The 19,978-nt window shown below is 32.1% G+C and overlaps 1 protein-coding gene and 1 long non-coding RNA gene across 2 annotated transcripts in view; one reads left to right on the top strand and one right to left on the bottom strand.

Annotated features, from left to right (window-relative positions):
• The window catches only part of LOC136027911 (uncharacterized), a 69,638-nt gene extending 57,477 nt beyond the window's left edge, over window positions 1-12,161 (top strand). Inside the window, exon 3 of the long non-coding RNA XR_010617688.1 lies at window positions 12,067-12,161. This is a non-coding gene — a long non-coding RNA (uncharacterized LOC136027911). The remainder of the gene's footprint in view (window positions 1-12,066) is intronic.
• Window positions 1-19,978, bottom strand: part of LOC136027909 (palmitoyl-protein thioesterase 1-like) — a gene marked incomplete at its 5' end in the record, with an annotated part of 38,198 nt that overhangs the window by 8,144 nt on the left and 10,076 nt on the right. Inside the window, 2 exon segments of the mRNA XM_065705347.1 lie at window positions 12,009-12,161; window positions 14,296-14,423. Coding sequence (XP_065561419.1) covers window positions 12,009-12,161; window positions 14,296-14,423 — 281 coding nt within the window.

The following is a 19,978-nucleotide window of genomic DNA, read 5'->3' on the forward strand; positions in this document are numbered from 1 at the left end:
CCTTTTTGGCCAACCGTCTGGGGCTACACGGAAAGCAGGTCGTCATTGTCTGGGTTGAGAGGATGTCATAAATAAAGATTTAAAGGAAATGGGAACTTCCTGGGAGGGTGTAAAGAGGGAGGCTTTAAATAGATTAGGTTGGAGGAGGAGCGTGCGTAGCTGTGTTGGCCTCAGGCGGCTTGGTGCTGCAGTGAGTTATTAGTAGTAGTAGTAGTAGTTTAATTGTTGTAGTTTTTTCTATTATCACCATACCTGCATGAATAGTCAGTGTCTTTTAATATATTAGCCTAAATTTAGGATCCTACCTTATATTTACTCGGTGAAGGTGACATATGGTATTAGAGCCTGTTTCATTCAACCCGGATAAAAATTTATTCATAGAAACATAATGAGACTAGTGAATACTAGGCATTCCTTTTCAACAGGCTTTATTGTATCATTTCAGAATAAGTTCTTTTCTGACTAAACCCTATTTTTCAAATTCGAGTACACAGGTTTTTCACTCGTAACATCATTTTTCGACGTTATGCTTACTAGGCCCGTTTTTTTCTGGTTGGAGTACACATCTTTTTCACTCCTATCATCACTTTACGCTTCGACTTTATACTAACTCCTAAACTGAATAATAATTTTAAAAAGGCCTTATTGTATTATTTCAAAACAAGCTCTTTTCTTAATATCCCTCTTAGCTCCGCTTTAAAGTTGGAGTATGTGTCTTTTTTTTCACTCCCAATACTACATTTCGACTTTATGCGTTTCCCAACACCAATTATTACTTTCAAAAACTTTATTAAATCATTTCATAAGCTTCTTTTCATAATATTCCTCTTAACACCCTTTTTTTAAAGATGGAGTATACATCTTTCTCACTCCTAACATCATTTTCCGCCTTAGTGCTTAGCCTAAAACCAAACAACACTTTTCAAAAGACTTTATTGTGTCACTTCAGAATAAGTAATTTTCTTAATATTTACTAAACTCCGTTTTTAATAAGTTTGACTTCACATCTTTTTTCACTCCTAACATTACTTTTTGACCTTATGCGTATCCCAACACCAAACATTACTTTTCTAAAGGCTTTATTGTATCATTTCAAAACAAGTTCTTTTCTTAATATTCCTACTAAACCTATTTTTTTCAACATAGAGCTCATATCTTTATCACTCCTAACAATACTTTTCGACTTTATGCTTACCCTAACACCAGAAAACACTTTAATAATGATTTATTGTATCATTTCAGGACAAGTACTTTTCTTAATATTTCTCCCAGACCTGTTTTATCAAATTGGAACATTCATATTTTTAACTCACAACATAACTTTTTGACGTTATGCTTACCCAAACACTAAACAATACATTTCAAAACAATGCTTTTCGACTTAATCCGTCCCCTAAAAACAAACGATACTTTTCATAATGATTTATTATATCATTCCAGAACAATTTCGCTTAATAACTGCTTAATAATTTTCCTGAACCCGTTTTTTCAAGTTAGAAACCATATCTATTTCATTCCCAACATCACTTTTCGACTTTATGCTTACCCCAACGCCAAACAATACTTTTCAAAAATCTTCATTGTATCATTTCAGAACAAGTTCTTTTCTTAATATTTCTCTTGGTCCAGTTTTTCAAGATGGAGTACCCATCTTTTTCATTTCTAACATTATATTTTGACATTATGCGTTTCCTAATGCAAAAATTACTTTTCAAACCGATTTATTCTATCATTTCAGAACAAGTTTATTTCTCAATATTCCTCATAAACCCGTTTTTTATGTTGGTGTATTCATTATTTTCACTCCCAAAATTACTTTTGACTTTATGCTGACCCCAACACGAAACAATACTTTTCAAAAACCTTATTGTGTCATTTCAGAACAAGTTCTGTTCTTAATATTTCTGCTAAACCTATTTTTCAAGTTTTTGAGAAAAAAAAATTTCACTCCCATAAAGTATAATTTTTCCATAAAGTATCTTTTCAGAACAAGTTGTTTTCTTAATTTTCCTCAAGACTCTGTTTTTGCAAGACGTTATATACATTTATTTCACACCTAACATTACTTTTCGACTTTACACTTACGATAACAGCTATCAATACTTTGCATAATCATTAATTATACCATTTCAGAAGAAGTTGTTTTCTTAATATTTCTTCTAAACCCATTTTTTTCAAGTTGGAGTACACATTGTTTCCACTTCCAACATTACTTTTCGACTTTATTGTTACCCCAATAACAAACAATACTTTTCAAAAGACCTTAATTAAAGTTTTTTCTTAATATTTCTCTTAACCCAGTTTTTTATTTGAAGTACACATCTTTTTCCACCCCCAACATTCCTTTTCGGCCTTATGAATACCCCATTACCAAACATATTTTTCATTAGGCTTTATTGTATCATGTCAGAACAAGTAATTTCTTAGTATTCCTGTTCACCCCATTTTTTCATGTTGGTTTATACATCTTTTTCACTCTTTAAATTACTTTTCTACTTTATGCTGTCCTCAACACCAAACATTACTATTCAAAAGACCTTATTGTACCATTTCAGAACTTGTTCTTTTCAAGTTAAAGTACACACCTTTTTTTTTTACTCCCAATATTACTTTTCAACTTTATGCGTATCCCTACAACAAACATTACTTTTCATAAGGCTTTATCATATCATTTCACGACAAGTTCTTTTCTTAATATTCCTCTTAACACCGTTTTTTTAAGTTGGAGTAAACATCTTTTTTCACTCCTAACATAACTTTTTGACTTGATGCGTATCCCAATACCAAAAAATAATTTTAATAAGACCTTACTGTACCATTTTAGAACAATTTCTTTTCTTAATATGGCTCCTCAACCCGTTTTTTCAAGTTGGAGTGCACATTTTTTTCACTCTCAATACCACTTTTCGACTTTATGGTTACCTTAATTTCATCACTTCAGGACAAATACTTTCCTATATTCCTCTTCAGTGCGTTTTTAAAGTTGGAGTACACATCTTTTATCACCCCTGACATTGCTTTTGACTTTATTCGTATCCCAACACCAAACATTACCTTTGGAAGGGCTTTATAATGTCATTTCAGAACAAGTTATTTTCTTTATATTCCTCCTAAATCTGCATTTCCAAGTTTGAGTACACATCTTTTTCACTACCAGCATCACTTTTTTACTTTTTTCTTACCGTAATACCAAACAAACTCTCCAAAAGACATTATTATATGATTTTAAAACAAATTTTAATCATAATATTCCTCCTATAAAAAACACAAAAATCATGGTTACCAGTTTGTTTTCTAGGAAGTATTATGCATTTCCTTTTTTATAGTTATTTTTTATTTTTTAATTTTTAATTTTTAGCTGTTTCTTTTTATTTATTTCATTTTTAACTTTGTTTTCATTTGTTTTTTAATTTTAAATTTGTTTTATTTTGATAATTTAATTTTTTTATTTTTCATTTTCTTGTATTTTTTTATTCATTTTTATTTATTTGTTTCGTTATTTTTTTGAATTTCAAATTTGTTTTTATTTTTGTTACTTTTTAATTATCTTTTTCATTTTCACGTCTGTTTTTATTATCGTTATTTTTAATGTTTTAAATTACTTTTAGTTTTCGTTTTTTTAGTTTTTTTATTTATTTTTTTTTGATTTAAATGGTATTAAATTTCTATTCTCGACGTCATTTCATATAATACATTTAAATCCCACTTAATATTCATTCACGTTACATAAATTTTTAAAATATAAACTAGTTTCATTCAACCCGAATAAACATTTATTCATAGCATTGTCATGGGATTACTAAATGTTAAGTATATACCACCTGGTATATGCGAGTAAGGTTTTGGGTATATGCAAATGAGTTTCTAGGGTATATGCAAATTTGGGGCCTATTGAAATATGCAAATGAGGTTTAGGGTATGCGTAGATGAGGTTTAGGGTATATGCAAATTTGGTACCATCCGCACCCATCTATAGCATACTACTGTTGTCCTTCAAAATTTGCTTTATTTGCTCCCTCCTTCTACTAGGACAAATATCTACTAAATATTTAAAAATCTATTTGTATTAAAATGATAGCATTAGAATTTATTAGACAGGAGGTTTTATTTACGGTAAAAAGGAGCCAAAAATTTGAATTTGCTCAAAGCAATAAATTAATTCTGCAATATTCTATTGCAGAATTAATCCTGCAATAAGGATATAGATTGATGCACTAAAGGATGCATCAATCTAAATTGGAAAGATCAACTTGAAACAAGATTGTGCTTGGTTTTATATGCATTTCTGATTTTATAATTAAGTCGAGTTTAACAATATCATTAGAAATACAAAACAGATTAATTAAAAATAATCTTAAGATTAAGAAAATCAAGAAATACATCAAAGTTTGTTTACTATTGCTGATTTTCGAGATTACTTTTAAATCGAAATGTTACAAAATTACACGGAACATGCAAACCCAATATCTATATCATATGATATTTTTAGTGTTAGAATTTTTTCTTTCATACTAATTTTAAGAGAACCGTTTCGTTATTGCAGTTTCTGTTTCGATTTAAAAAGTATACACTACATTTTTTTTTTATCTAGCCTCTTTTTTGTAAACACATAAAAATCTTTCTTACTTTAAAGTTGATTAACTAAAAAACAATGTAAAATTTAAAAAGACAACATTTTTACGGTCTTAATACATTTAGTTATAAATACATTTTTGTGTGTGTGTGTGTGTTGCGGTGCCCCTTCGATCTATCGATGCGATCATAATCAGGAGAGTCGCATATTCTAAATACCAAATATGACCTAAGAGATTTTGTGCGTTATGTTCGGCTTCTCCAAACTTTTTCGAAAAAGATTAAATGTCTGGTCAATTGGAGCTTAAGCAGAATATGGAACAAAAATAAGAGAAATTCAGACCACATAAAAAAAGAGAATCGTAAAAAAAAATTATCCAGTGAAAATAAGGACAAAACAAAATTTCAACCAACGCCTATGCTCAGCCACCCTAAGTGCAAAAAGGATTAGAACATGGATTGTACTCGGCAACATAAAAACAAATAATAATGAAATAGCATTCATCCATTCTTAGTGTGGAAAGTTCTTACTATTTTTCTGGAACACAATAACTTGAATAACATTGTCCATGTGTTAATGACTTACTTATGCTTTCAGTCAATGGTTAACTTCGGGTTAAAATTGCTTTAAAAGGAGTAAAGAAATGGACAAAATGAAATCCAAATCGCCACTCTTGTCGCAAAGATTTTATTTTTTGGAACCAAAACTTTTCTAGTCGGAGACAAAACTGACAACTCCGTAGCCAAGGTTTCATAAAGAAAAAAAAGAAAGAAAAACAGCTCACCCTGAAGTCCTAAAATATTGAACATCTCAAATTTTTTTGTTCCAAAGATTGCAGGAATGATTACAGGGAGTTCCAAAAAAAAAATAAGAAAGATTCTTATTAAAAAAAAAAACATGCGCACTAATAACTTTGGACCAAGAAAACAAAACAAAGTAGGTATAACAGGAATTTTCAACAGCAATTATAAAAAATATCAATAAGGATACATAAAATGAAGCCAAAATCGAGCCTACTTTTGCCTAGTCCCTCTGAAATGCTAGAGTTTTAAATTTACTTATATGTTTTGTGTGATCCGATTAATTTTTGATCGTCTCCCCCTCAAAAATTCATTCTAGTCTCCATAATTGTTTCTTTGGGTTACCTGGAAAAATATTATACTAATTAACCCCCCCCTTCTGTCAAAAATAAACTGAAAAAAATGCACAGAATATCGTGAAGGTCTGACTTATTTAGTGTAAATCAACTCTAGTGTGAAACTAACAAGACTAAATCTAAAATTTGCTTTTCAAAAAGGAAATCAGTATTTTCTAAGATTTAGGATTGAATCCTAAATTGATAAAACTGTAAACTATATTCTTATTCAGCATCATCGCAGATCATGTTTCTTTATGGGCAGCGACGAGATCAGAAGTAGTATAAGTAGAAGTAGTATATTATTTTCTACTTATATTTTCTACTACAATAGTTCAAAAACTACTGGGCAAATTATTTTTAATTATAATTTGATACTAAAAAGACTAGATAGTGATATAAAGTGTTTCTAATTGAGCGGATTTTCTTAAAAATTAGCCACATGGTAAAGATTGTTTCTATAATTCTATAATTGTTTAGTTCATTCAGGTTTTTTGCAATGTGTTAATATTTGTGATTTGGTAAAATTTATAATATTTAGTTTACCTATTGTTGCTAAAAAGAGAGATATATTAACAGGACAAGCTTGTTTTGGTTTTACTTGGTTGTTTTACATTTGCTGGTTTTTTTTTCTTTCATAGGCATATATTTTGGGGGTGATACCTGACACGGGGATGCCATGGATATTCTGTGGTAGCCACAACACTGTGCTGGGTAGAAAATTTAAAGTGGCGAAACCCTATATAGGCCAGTGTATTCTCCTGATGAGCCCTTGTGTTGGGTGTTGCCTCTGAATTATTTGTCTATATTATTTTTCCTATTGTTTGGTAAATGACGACTTATACTTATTGACGACATGACTGCCTGTCCATGGATTATTCTTTATGGTTGATTGTGTATGGCTATGCTGTTTGACCTATTTGATTGTGTGGATGAGTAGGGTTAAGGCCTCATGCAAGTGCTGGTCTATATTAATCACTAATTTAGGAAAACAGTCTTCCTTTTCTCCTTTTGTCTCTCTTTTCTTTTCTTTTTTTTTGTGTTTGTGCTGTTGCATTGGTGATTTCTCTTTTCATGATATATTGATATATATTATTATAGTATAATATAGATATTATAATATAATATCTCCTAAAAAACTGCTAAACAAAAGTTGTCAAAGCTTTTTTTCTGTTTGATTTATAGAGTTTTCAATTATATTCATACAAATTTACCAAGTTTTAAAAGAGATACAACGATTAATTTAGGTTCTGAGAGGGTAGTATAACCAAACACCAAAAACGAGAAGTATTATAACCACAAGCCTATACAAGGAAAAACCTTTTTAAAATCTTACGGAAATCCCCTTCCTCTTTTCACTGAAAAATCCCCAAATATGGTATAAAATGAATATTTCTACTTTTTTTGTTCTTATTTTCAAGGTTTAAAATTAAACCCGGCTACTTTAAGAGCAATCTCGCTCTATTTTGTGCATTCTTGTGAGATTTTTTTAGTCCTTCGTGACTATTCCTGTTGTCTCGGATTCAATTTGTACGATAGAAATGATTCGAGAGCCATGAAAATATTTAGGTGTTTTTGGATTTCATTATTTTATGAAAATCTTTGGTGTAAATAGTAGAATATATAGTAGATAATAGTAAATAGTAGAATAAGTAGTAAAATAGTAAATAGTAGAAAATAAAATAAATAGTAGAAAATAAAAAAATAGTAGAAAATAAAAAGTAAATAGTAGAAAATAAAAATAGTAATAGTAATAAAATAGTAAAATAGTAGTAGAATAAGTAGTAAAAAGTAAATAGTAGAATAATAGTAAATAGTAGAATAAATAGTAGAGAGCTCGCATAAAAAACCTGGAAGATAAAAGCTACTATCTTAGTTATAATTTATGAAATCCTGATGACATTTTGTATACTATCAGATCCCATAGATCCTGTTTTCATACATAAGGGATGCCTTATGATATGATCCGATTGGTTTTAAATCGTTTAAACAGCCGTTCTCTCAGCACTGTCGCGAATAAGATCCTTGAAAACTATCTTTCTTTTTATTCATCGACTGGTTCGTCAACGCATTAGGTCCAGCTAGGTCCAGCGCTGAATAGGTGTTTCATCTTATGTATCAGCTATCCATGTCTCTACAGACATCAATCAAACAGTTCGTGGTAACGAACTGTAGTAAGGAGCGACCCGGCTCAATAGTAAACGAAACTCTAAAACACGGAATTGTGATGCTAAAAGATACATCAAAAGAATCAGATTTTAAATTTCAGAAAATTTAGTCTTTGTCATCAAAAGTTACGAGCCTGAGAAAATTTGCCTCATTTTAGAAAATAGGGGAAAAAACCCCCTAAAAGTCATAGAATCTTAACGAAAATCACACCATCGCATTCAGCGTATCAGAGAACCCTGTAGCAAAATTTACAAGCTCCTATTTACAAGAATGTGGAGTTTCGTATTTTTTGCCAGAAGACAAATCACGGGTGCTGTTCATTTGTTAGTTTGTTTTTGTTTTGTTTTTTTCCCCAGGGGTCATCGTATCGACCAAGTGGTCCTAGAATAACGCCAGAGGGCTCATTCTAACGGAAATGAAAAGTTATAGTGCCTTTTTAAGTGACCAAAAAAATTGGAGGGCACCTAGGCCCCCTCCCACGCTCATTTTTTCTCAAAATCAACGGATTAAAATTTTGAGATAGCCATTTTGTTCCGCATAGTCGAAAATCATAATAACTATGTCTTTAGGAATGACTTACTCCCCCATAATCCCTGGGGAAGGGACTGCAAGTTACAAACTTTGACCAGTGTTTACATACAGTAATGGTTATTGGGAAGTGTACAGACGTTTTCAGGAGGATTTCTTTGGTTTGGAGGGGTTGGGTTGAGGGGAAGGGGCTACGTGGGAGGATTTTTCCTTGGATAAATATGTCATGGGGGAAGAAAAATTCAATGAAAAGGGCGCAGTAAAAAAACTATAATATAAAACTATACTATAAAAAAACAATAAAAAAATAAATATGAAAACTTTTTTCAATTGAAAGTAAGGAGTAGCATTGAAACTTAAAACGAACAGAGATTATTACGCATATGAGGGGCTACTAAAATACTTTAGCATAAAGAGCGAGGTATTTAGGAGGAGATAAATACCTCGCTCTTTATGCTAAAGTATTTTTAGTAATTTCAACTATTTATTCTACGGCCTTTCTAATTCAGGGGTCATTCTTAAAGTATTGGGACAAAACTTACGATTTAGTGTAAAGAGCGAGGTATTAACGAGGGTACAGACCCCCATATATACATAATAAAAATATAAGAGTATAAAAGTGTGTTGCGTAAGTTAATTCTTAAGTTACGTATATTTTTTAATAATAAAAGCGTTCGTTAAAAATCAAAAGTTCTAGTTGCCCTTTTAAGTAACCGAAACATTGGAGGGCAACTAGGCCTCCTTTCCCACCCCTTATTTCTCAACGCCTCGCTCTTTACGCTAAAGTTTGACTCTCTCTTTTAACTCTGCTTTTTAAAACAGTAAAAAACTTTAGCGTAAAGACTGGGGCGTTGAGGAGGAAAAGCCCCTTTCATAAACGGAGTAATTGCTGTTCGTTTTAAGTTTTAATGTCGCTCCTTACTTTCATTTAAAAAAAACATTTCTTTATTTAATTTATGGACGTTTTTGAATTAATACATGTTTTGATCTTGGCTCTCCGCACATAAACAATTAAAATGAAATTTGCTTATTAATTTTTTTTTTGGCTAAATGGCTTTCTCATAGATTTTAATCGAAAGATTTAGAGGAAAAAGGAGCGAGGGAGGAATCCTAGTTGCCCTCCAATTTTTTGATTACTTAAAAAGGCAACTAGAACTTTTAATTTTTTACGAACGTTTTAATTAGTAAAAAATATACGTAACTTACAAATTAACTTACGTAACGAACTTCTATATTCGTATGTTTTTATTGCGTATTTGAAGGAATTAACCCCTCGTCGATACCTCACTCTATACACTAAGGCTTACATTTTGTCCCAATTCCATAAGAATAACCCTGGATAACAAAGGCCATACAATTAATAGTTGAGATTACTAAAGATACTTTAGCGTAAAGAGCGAGGTATTACGAGGAGGTAAATCCCTCATATGCGTAATAATTTCTGCTCGTTTTAAGTTTTAATACTGCTCCTCACTTTCAGTAGAAAAAAACTTTTCATATTCATTTTTTTTTAAATAAAATTAGAAAATCCTGCGCCCCCTTCATTGAAAGTCTCTTCCCTCATGAGAAGTTTCTTCATGGAAAGTTCCTCCCACCTACCCCCCCCCTCAACTCTCCCTCCAAAACCAAAAGTATTCCCCTGAAAACGTCTATACAGTTCCCAGTAACCCTTACTATATGTAAACACAGGTCAAAGTTTGTAACTTGCAGCCCCTCCCACAGGGACTGCGGGGGATTAAGTCGTCCCCAAAGACATAGTTATTAGGTTTTTCGACTATGGTGAATAAAATGGCTATCTCAGAAATTTGGTCCATTGACTTTGGGGGAAAATGAGCGTGAGAGGGGCCATAGGTGCCCTCCAATTTTTTTGGTCACTTAAAAAGGGCACCAGAACTTTTAGTTTTCGTTGAAACGAGCCATCTCGCGACATTCTAGGACCAGTGGGTCGATACGATCACCCCTTGGGAGAAAAAAAAAAAACAAAAAAAACACAAAAACAAATAAGCACGAATCCGTGATTTGTCTTCTGGCAAAAAATGTGAAATTCCACATTTTCGTAAATAGGAGCTTGAAACTGCTACATTAAGGTTCTCTGACGCGCTGAATCTGATGGCGTGATTCTCGTTACGATTGTATGACTTTTAGGGGTTGTTTTCCCCTATTTTCTAAAATGAGTCTATTTTAGATGAATCTATTTTTCTAAAATGTTCTCAGGCTCGTAACTTTTGATGGGTAAAACTAATCTTGATGAAACCTGTATATTTAAAATCAGCATTAAAATGTAATTTTTTTTATGTAACTATTGGTGTCGAAATTCCATTTTTTAGAGTTTCGGTTACTATTGAGCCGGGTCTCTCCTTACCACGAAAGTTCGTTACCACGAACTGTTTGATACTCATTTGACTTTCGCTATACTTTATAATACTTATACTATGCTTATACTTATACTACAGTTATACTTATATAGTTATATACTTTTAGTTATATAGTTATAAACTTATATAGTTATATACTTATAGTTATAGTTATACTTATAGCTATACTTATATCTATACTATACTTATATTATGTATATACTTATACTATACAATACGTTATGCTATACTTTTACCAAAGGTATTCATTTGACTTTCGCTTGACTTCTTCAATGTATTGTGACCGTTATTATCTTTTCCCATGAGGTATGTGCCCTTTATTCGGCTACAAGATATTAGTGTTGGGATTTTCTATTGTTATCAGCATCTTTTGTATAACTGAAAAGGAGTTTTTCAGTTAAATACTAACGGGAGGGGGTGTTTTTCCAAGAATAGTGAGAGTGAAGGTAAACATCTCTAAGTGATCAAAAGGCATTTTTTTTCAATATAGTCTTACCAAAAAAATAAATATTTTCCAAAACCCATTTTTCAAAATCTAGGAAGGACAGTGGTGCAAAACTAGATTCGAAGTAAGAAGTAGTGAAATTGAAGGATAAAGATATTAAATGAAGAAAAACACTACCAACATTAGGGAAGAAATTCTTTTGCCTTTTTTTCCTTTTGCCCAAAATTATAAAATCTAAAATTAGCCCTTTTCAAGAAAATTCCTTTGTATAGGCGCCCCATATTCCTTTTTATTTAGAATTTCTGCTTATTAATCCCGAACTTATCTGTCAATCACAAAATCATTGGATTGGGCCAGGAAAACAGACATAAAGTTTTTGTTTACAAAAAAAATTGAAGTCAAAAATTTATATTATGGTTTGAATTTTTTATTTATTTAATTTTTTTAATGAGGTTCAATTCTTTCTTTTTTTGTAGAATCTAAAGAGTGTGAATTTGAAAATCTACTGATGTTATTTATCGTAGTATTATTATTCTATCCTCTGTGTTTTTTTGGTGTTTTTAGAGTTCCTGGTGTTTTTAGAGCTATTATTATTAGCGTTATACGTAAGAACTTGTATTCATTTTTTTAGTTTGAAAATCTATTGTTGTTTAACCCAATTTTTGAAAGAATCTCATTGTGTCATGCCTGCAACGTTAGGAAAAACATAGCAAAGAACAAACTCCAGTCCATTGTAACAAAAAAATTAGAAAATATACCCTAAAGAATAAAACATAAACTTACTTGGAATAAGCAAAGTTGAGAACTCTTCGGAAATAATCACAATATCTTTTATCCCCAGGACATTTGGGAAGGCCATAAATCCCTTGATGCTGACTTCCAAGAGTGACCAGGGTTTTCATTGGCGGAGTTGGACATCTCTCTGCCAGACCCCGCCTTTAAAAAAATATGGATTTTACAGACTATTTTTCAAGAAACATTCTCCAAAGTTGCACTTATTCTGTAAGGAATATTTCCTTATCAGACAGTAAACTGTCTTTTAAAAGTGTTGATGTGTATAATACAGTGATTTAGTGATTTATGGTCAAAGTTTTAGTGATGGAAGTGCTCAAACTGGAAGGAAAGTATAACGATGTAAATAACAAGAATAATAAAACAATCGACTTTATGAAATCACTAGTGAAAAAGAATGATATTCTTATTCCACGTAATATTTGTCAAATGTTTATAGAATACGCATAAATTACATAATAATAGCAGAGTGCATAAAATTGTCTGTTTCATTTAAATCAGATAACAGAGAAAGAAGGCAGGGGTGGATCTTAAGCAAAATCTTGGGGGACGTTAAATAGGTGCCAGTAATAAACCAAATTGTCGAATTGATTCTAAAAAAGAGTAAAAAAAATAAAACAAGGAATGAGGGTACCCGAAAAATCATATGGAGGGGCAGGGTCCCCCTGGATCCACCACTGGAAGTAGGCTTATGAAGATCTGTGAACAAGATGTTCATTAGCAACGCAAAGAGAAATAGTGTGAAGCTGCAAGACAAAATTGCATACCTCAAAGGGGCTGAACGCTTCTTTTCTTAACTTCTTCTTATAAAAAAATACGTGGAATTCTGAACGGGCTCCTTTGACTTCCAACTGCACAAATTCATATTTGTAATACTATTAAAAACGAAAATAATACAAATACTATTCAATTTTATAGGCTTGTGGGAAGTGCAAGCCCTCGAGCTGCCTGTTTCCTACAGTTTAAGCCCCATAGGCCGGCTCGTACTGATACGGCTCTTCCTTGTAGCTCAAGCTCTTCTTTGAACAAGTTACAGAAGCCAACTTTACAAATTAACCAACACAAGATAAATCCCTCAAAGCACATCTAGATTCTTTAAAATACCAATTGCCTATCTGTTAAACACCTTTTCAATGGAAGCTGGTAAAGGTGCATCCACAATCTTTTTAATGTCTGGTGGAAGTCTATAATTTTGCGACAGGGAATGCAGTTCATATATTCCAGCAGTACTTGCCATGCATTCGAAGAGGAGTTGTTGCAAGGTGTCTTCGGTCAAGTTACAAAGCCTACAATTTGAGTCCCTACGTTGCTTCCATCTATATTTTTCTTGTATCAACTACTGCTAAGGTTTTTATTTTGAAGTTGGCTCGATTATTTAAGATTCTTTGATAATTGGAACCAAAGCGGAGGGGGCTATTTAGAAGGATGGTGGTAAGCGCGACTGAAAACTTTCAGGCATGTCATGGGTCGACTTTGTTGTCTCAGCAGCAAGACTGTCCACTTCTTCATTATAGTGGATATCTGCGTGGCTGAAATAAAGAATCGAGTAGCTTCCTTATCTCCTGCAAATCAGTCTATATAGGTCAAACAATCTATATTGGTCAGAATTTTGAGAAAATTCGTTAAAATCCTCAATTTTGGAAAAAAATATTTATATAAGTGAATCGATATTTATGAATACATTCTAAAAACATACATACGTCATATTTACCTCAGTTTTAGTTGTATTGTTTTCGGTGTCTAGGGTGCAAGCAGAATTGAACAAGAAGCAAATGATTGACAAGAAAAATCCTATTATTGAGTTCATATTTATGAGTATATCATTTTTAGGATAAACAGTATCATTTACAATAAGCGTTTTAAGTAGTGTCATACTAAATTACTCTTTATGTACCTATGAGCAAAACCAAAGTGTGGCTCTTGCAATACAATTTAGGCCCTGATTTCATTCCCGAAAGTTTCATTCCCCTAACTCAACTATTTTTTGAGATAACAAAAATTCCCCTATCTATAACTTTAACCCATTTAACTCATAATTCTTCTCTAATCTTATTGTTGCTGCCATGATAATTGTGTCCAGAAAATACAAAAGATAAAAAAGGCAACTTATATAGGTACAACAAACATTTAGCCTACACTAATGAAATAAAAAATGAATCAAAACAAAAAAAAGTTTTTCTCACGAGGTGCTGTACTTATGAGCTACTCTTATGAGGTAGAGCACCTCATAAGAGTACCTCATAAGTGCTTGTCTTATGGGGTGCTCACGAGTACTTACAAAAACAGACCACCCTGTGAAAATCCAAGACCGTGATAACCATTTTTAAGCTTTTCGTCCTTCCTTAGTTGTTTACAAGCAATCTCTATTTGTTTGTTTGGGGGTATGATATAGCTGTTCTGTGCATCCTGAAAAATAATCATATTTCAATCAATAAAGTCAAATCGAGCTAAATGAAGCTAAACCGTAATTCCATTTCTTTTTTACTTAAGTGTTATAACCTTGCATGAACCTTGATTGTGCATATTCCTAAACAAATTCCAGAAAGTCTCACCTGAGTTGTCATTAATTGTTTTAGCTCTAAATTTATGTAAAGTGCCAATAAAAATCTTCATTTTAAGGCTATAACGTGAATTAGGAGAATGGCGCTAATAGTGCCACTAACCTGTGCTGGAAACACGTCCAGCACAATTGATTTGACACTTTCTCACAACTCTTCTTTTTTTAAGATAAGAATATTTGTACCTTTTTTAATCAAATTGGCATGGCCGCAAGAAACCTGTTTTCTAGAGACCTTAATAAAAACCTTAGCGTAAAAAGTGAGGCGTTCAGGACAGGACAATCCCTTTCATATACGGAATAATTTCTGTTGGTTTTAAGTTTTAATGTCACTCGTTGCTTGCAGTTAAAAATAACTTGCTTTTTATTTCATTGAAAAAAAACCTGAAAACTAGAACTCCAAATATTTTGGAATTAAGGCTTAGAATCAATGAGATGTGAACACCATATTCTGGAAAAATACGGTGAATAGCAGGAAAGCAAACCTTTTTTATTTAAATTTGAAATTCAGAAAGTTACCCTAAGAGGTTTTTATCTTGTAATGGTCATTGGTTAAATAATACAAACGAAAAAACCTGAATCAGCTCTTGCTCAATGTAATTAAATTACTGAAAAAAAGTTACAAAATCAAAACTCCAAAATTGGGGAGCCAGGGCTTGAAATCAATTAAGTATGAAAGCGAATATCAGTATTTTCTAGAAATACGAGTTAAAAGTCTTTCCCTTACATTACCCCGTTTCTTAGGAGATTAATTAAACCACGGTTTCTAGATAAAGAACTTTTCAAAGCATTCTAAATCATATGTAAAGCGGACAATCTTAAGTCACAGAAAAAAATTCTTTAGAGAAAGGCGCGAAGAAATTCAATACTCAAACTACACACGCCAATCTAAACCTTCAAAGATTGGTGTCAGGGGGGAAGGGCCCAACTAAGGCCATATTTGCTATATTTGTTTATTTCTACTGTAGACTTCACTGATACGCTGAATCTTATGGTGTGATTTTCGTTTAGATTCCATGACTTTTATGGGGTATTTCCCACTATTTTCTAAAATGCGGCAAATTTTCTAAGGCTCGTAACTTTTGTTGGGCAAGACTAAACTTAATGCAACTTATATATTTAAAATAAGCATAAAAATGAGATTCTTCTGATGTAACAATTGGTATCAAATCCATTTTTTAGAGTTTTGGTTACTATTGAGCCGGGTCGCTCCTTACTACGGTCCGTTACCACGAACTGTTTGATAACTTAATAATGTTGAGCAAAAGGTTTTTTTACAATATTTTGTATATCTTCTTTAGTATCATTTCGCCTTTAATAGAATTTTGTATTTAACTAGCTAAAGCTTAAATTTTTGAATTTAAATCTCGTATTTTTAGATTATGCCGATAATAGCGTACACAGATGATGGGTTTCCGAGTTATGGAGCTGTAATTTTCAGCTTTTTCAATAATTTAATCATATTGAGAAAGTAATAATTCTAAATTTTTCTTGTTTTTTATTTAATCGTGTGAGCATTACAGAATTCCCGTAGGGTATGTAAGTCAGAGGTCAAAATCTAATACAAACCATAAAAATGAAAACAGGGTTAGGCAAGAGTTTTGGAAGAGAGGGCTAGATGAGAGCAAGAGAGTTAGAAAAGACTAAACCAAGTCATAAGAGAGTAGAGCAGCTTAAAAGAAAGAAAAGAAGATTTTATGGAGGAAGGAGGGTCAAATAAAACCATGAGGCTTGGAGAGACTGAACGTAGTAATTAGACCGTAAACGAAGTTGTTTGAGGGAAAAGAAAGGCAGTAGAGACTAAGAAGCTTGAGGAGGACCACAACACACAAAAATACAATAAAGAAAGTCATATGGGGTGAAAAAAGTTCCAGATGAGACTAAGAACTTAGGGGAAATCTGGGGACTAGAACAATTAGCGAGCAAGTAAAGCAAGGAGTAAGGATTTAAAGAAAGTCAAAGGAGATCCTGTGGAAAAAGAGGATAAGCTAATATGGCTAGTGTGGAAGCTAAGTAGTAAGTACTAGTACTAAGCTATTATGGAAACACAGATAAGAAGGCCAAAGGACTATAGAATTTGCCAGGGTCTAAGGAAACTTAGCTAGTGTGGAAGCTAAGTAGTAAGTGCCAATACTAAGCTATTATGGAAACACAGATAAGAAGGCCAAAGGACTATAGAATTTGCCAGGGTCTAAGGAAAGTTCGAAGAAGCTAAAAGGAATAAAAGCACAGGTTTCAAACAAGGCACCTTGGGAGCAAATCTTATTGTGTCAAAACCTAAGTCTTAAGTAAGACACCTTGAGAATAGAATATAAAAGCACAGACATGTCAAACTATGAAACAGCAATAGTAAACATATGGGACAATAGCCTTCAACCAAGACGTCACTGGAATAGACAAAGAAATCACAGAAAAGCCAAACTATGAAAGAACAAAACTAAACATATAAAAAAAGAGCTTTCTAAAAGTACCCTTGGAATAAACACAAAAAGCATAGAAGAGTCAAATCATTCAACAATAAAATGAAACATATCAAACCCCTACTTTCAAACCAAGCAGTTTCAAAATAGACAATGAAATCAAGTCAACTCAAACCATGAAACAGTAAAACTAAACATAGCAAACCATAACTTAAAAAAAAGCACCTTATGAATAGAAAAAAAATGTACACTAGTAAAACTATGAAGCAGCAAAACTAAACACATCAATATCCCTATCTTTCAAGCAAGGAACCTTAAAATAGACAAAATAGTATAGACAAGTCAAACCAAAAAATAGAAAATCAAACATATAAAACTAAAGCTTTCAAGCAAGAAACCTTTGGAATAAATAAAGATAATACAGTCAACTCAAACCGTGAAACAGTAAAACTGAACATATTAAACCATAGCTTTCAAATAAAGTACCATTGGAATATACAAAGAAAGCACAGAAAAGTCAAACCATGCAACAATAAAACGAAACGTATCAAACCCCAACTTTCCAAAAATACAGCTTTGAAATTAGACAAAGAAATCCAGTCAACTCAAACCATGAAGCAGCAAAACTAAACATATATATATAGTACTATATGGTACTATAGTACTGCTATGGTACTATAATATAGTACCATAGCTTTCAAGCAAGGTATCTTCTGAATAGGCAAGATAGTACGGACAAGTCAAACCAAAAAACAGAAATGCCAAAAATATCTAACTAAAGCTTTCCTTTGGAATAAATAAAGAAAACACAAACAACTCAAACCATGAAACGTTAAAACTGACCATATCAAGCAATACCTTACAAACAAAGCACTTTCGGAATAGAAAAAAAACACAGATAGGTAACACCAGGAAACAGCAAAACTAACCATATCAATCATAAATTTAAACAACGCAAGTTCAGAATGGGAAAAGGACTCAAAGACCACTCAATATAATAATGAACAAGTATATAAAATAGCTAAGAGGCCTTTAATCTTAGCAACAAATCAATAGCACTTTACTCCTTTAAAATTAAACATTTACACCAGGGAAATAGCATAAGTATTACAAAAAAGTCTCTTTCCATTCGTAATTCTTAGCTATAGATTATCGGATTATGATTAGACCAGATGGTTTTGAGCGTAGGCTCTAAATATATTATTACCTGATTCAATAATTGATATTTATGGGTTAAATGTTGATTTTAAGTGTCCGTAACGCCTTACGAGTCTTATTTTCATCTGTATTCTTAGAACTAATAAATATATTTAACAAAGAGCCTCATTCTTTTTCTCTAAAACATATCCGGCTATTCGTTTCCTTATAACTATTCCAGTTGGCCTTGCTAGCTACTGAGGTGCTACCCATAGCTGCTAATAATCAATTAACCTCACTACATCTGCTAACTGATAGAAATCGCTTCATAATGCTTCATAACAACTAGTGACAACAGAGGTCACTTTACGATAAATCTGTGAAATAGCAAAACTAAACATGCCAAATCATGGCTTTCGAACAAGCTTCTTTAAGAATAGACAAAGAAAAGAGAGGCAACTCAAACCATGAAACTGCATAACTAAAAATATTAAACATAACTTTTAACATATTAATTATTTATTAAATTAACATAACATATTAATCTTTTAATATTAGTCTATTTAGTTCTGTTTTCTATAGTTTTATTATATTTATATTTTCTTTTCTTCTCCTTTTTGCTGTTCTCTCTGTGAGTAAGTGATCATTTAATTTTTTTTTCTTCTCTGAAAGTGACTCGTTTATTTTCCCCCTTGTTTACAGGCCAAAGAGCCTTTGGGGGAATAGTATGTAATATTGTATGTGTGTTTCGTGATGAATAAATCTTATTTATCTTATCTTAACAATGTAGCCACTATAAAGTCAATTTTTTTTAAGAAAATAGCTAAGCACGATCCTGGTCATTATGTTTTACTGTTCCTATAATCTTGCAATATAACAGTTTTTTCCCTATTCTAATTTTATGTTTTTGATCTAGTTAGGTTAAATGCTTCGTTCAAAGGTGAGAAAGCCTTTCAAGGAAAGTAAGACCAAAAGCTTTAACTGAAACTTGAAAAAAAAAGTCAGAAACAAACTAAGAGAACTTTCAAAAAATAAAAAACTTCAGCCGAATTTTGAAATGAGATAAAAAATCAGCAAAATTTGTAATTAAAGAAATCTGTTTGACAAAATTTGAAAAAAAAACCTCAAAAACATATGAAGGAAATTTTCAAATACGTGGGCGCAAATACAGAGAATACAGGTAACACACGAAAAGAATTCTTAAATTCTTAATTTCAAGAAATCATGAAGTCAAGAAATGTGAGATGCAATTCCCTGTCAAATCAAAAAGACCCTTCTGGGACCACTCGGTACAAAAGTGACGTGTTGGCTTTGTATAAAGTCCTAGTGCAGCAATACCATAAAAGTTAGTCACGGCGTTGAGCAATAGCAGAGGTACATCATAGCATCAGTTTCAAGTTTCTGTTAAAGTTTTCGGCCAAAATAGAAAAAACAAATAAAAAACTAACACTATGCCAGAACTAATTTTCACGAATATTCACTTTATAGTTGTAATCTTGTTTGAAAGATGTTTCCCCTTGTTTCTCTTGATGTTCACCTTGTTTGATTGTGTTTAGTTATACAGTTTCGTGGTTTGCCTTGTCAGTACTTTTTGTTTACTTGGAATGTGACATGTTTGAAAGTTATACTTTGGCATATTTGTTTTCGCACTATCGTTGACTGACTGGTTTATGCTTTATTCCGAAAGTATCTTGTTTGAATGTTATGATTCGTCTGTGGATTCTTGTTCTTTTCCGAAAGTGCCTTGTTAGAAATTTATAGTTTGATATATTTAGTTTTGGTTTTTGATGTTTTGGCTTGTCTGTGCATTGTTTGTGCATTCCAAAGGTGTTTTGTTGGAAAGTCAT

Source organism: Artemia franciscana, chromosome 6 (assembly GCF_032884065.1).
Source record: "Artemia franciscana chromosome 6, ASM3288406v1, whole genome shotgun sequence".
Lineage (NCBI taxonomy): Eukaryota > Metazoa > Arthropoda > Branchiopoda > Anostraca > Artemiidae > Artemia > Artemia franciscana.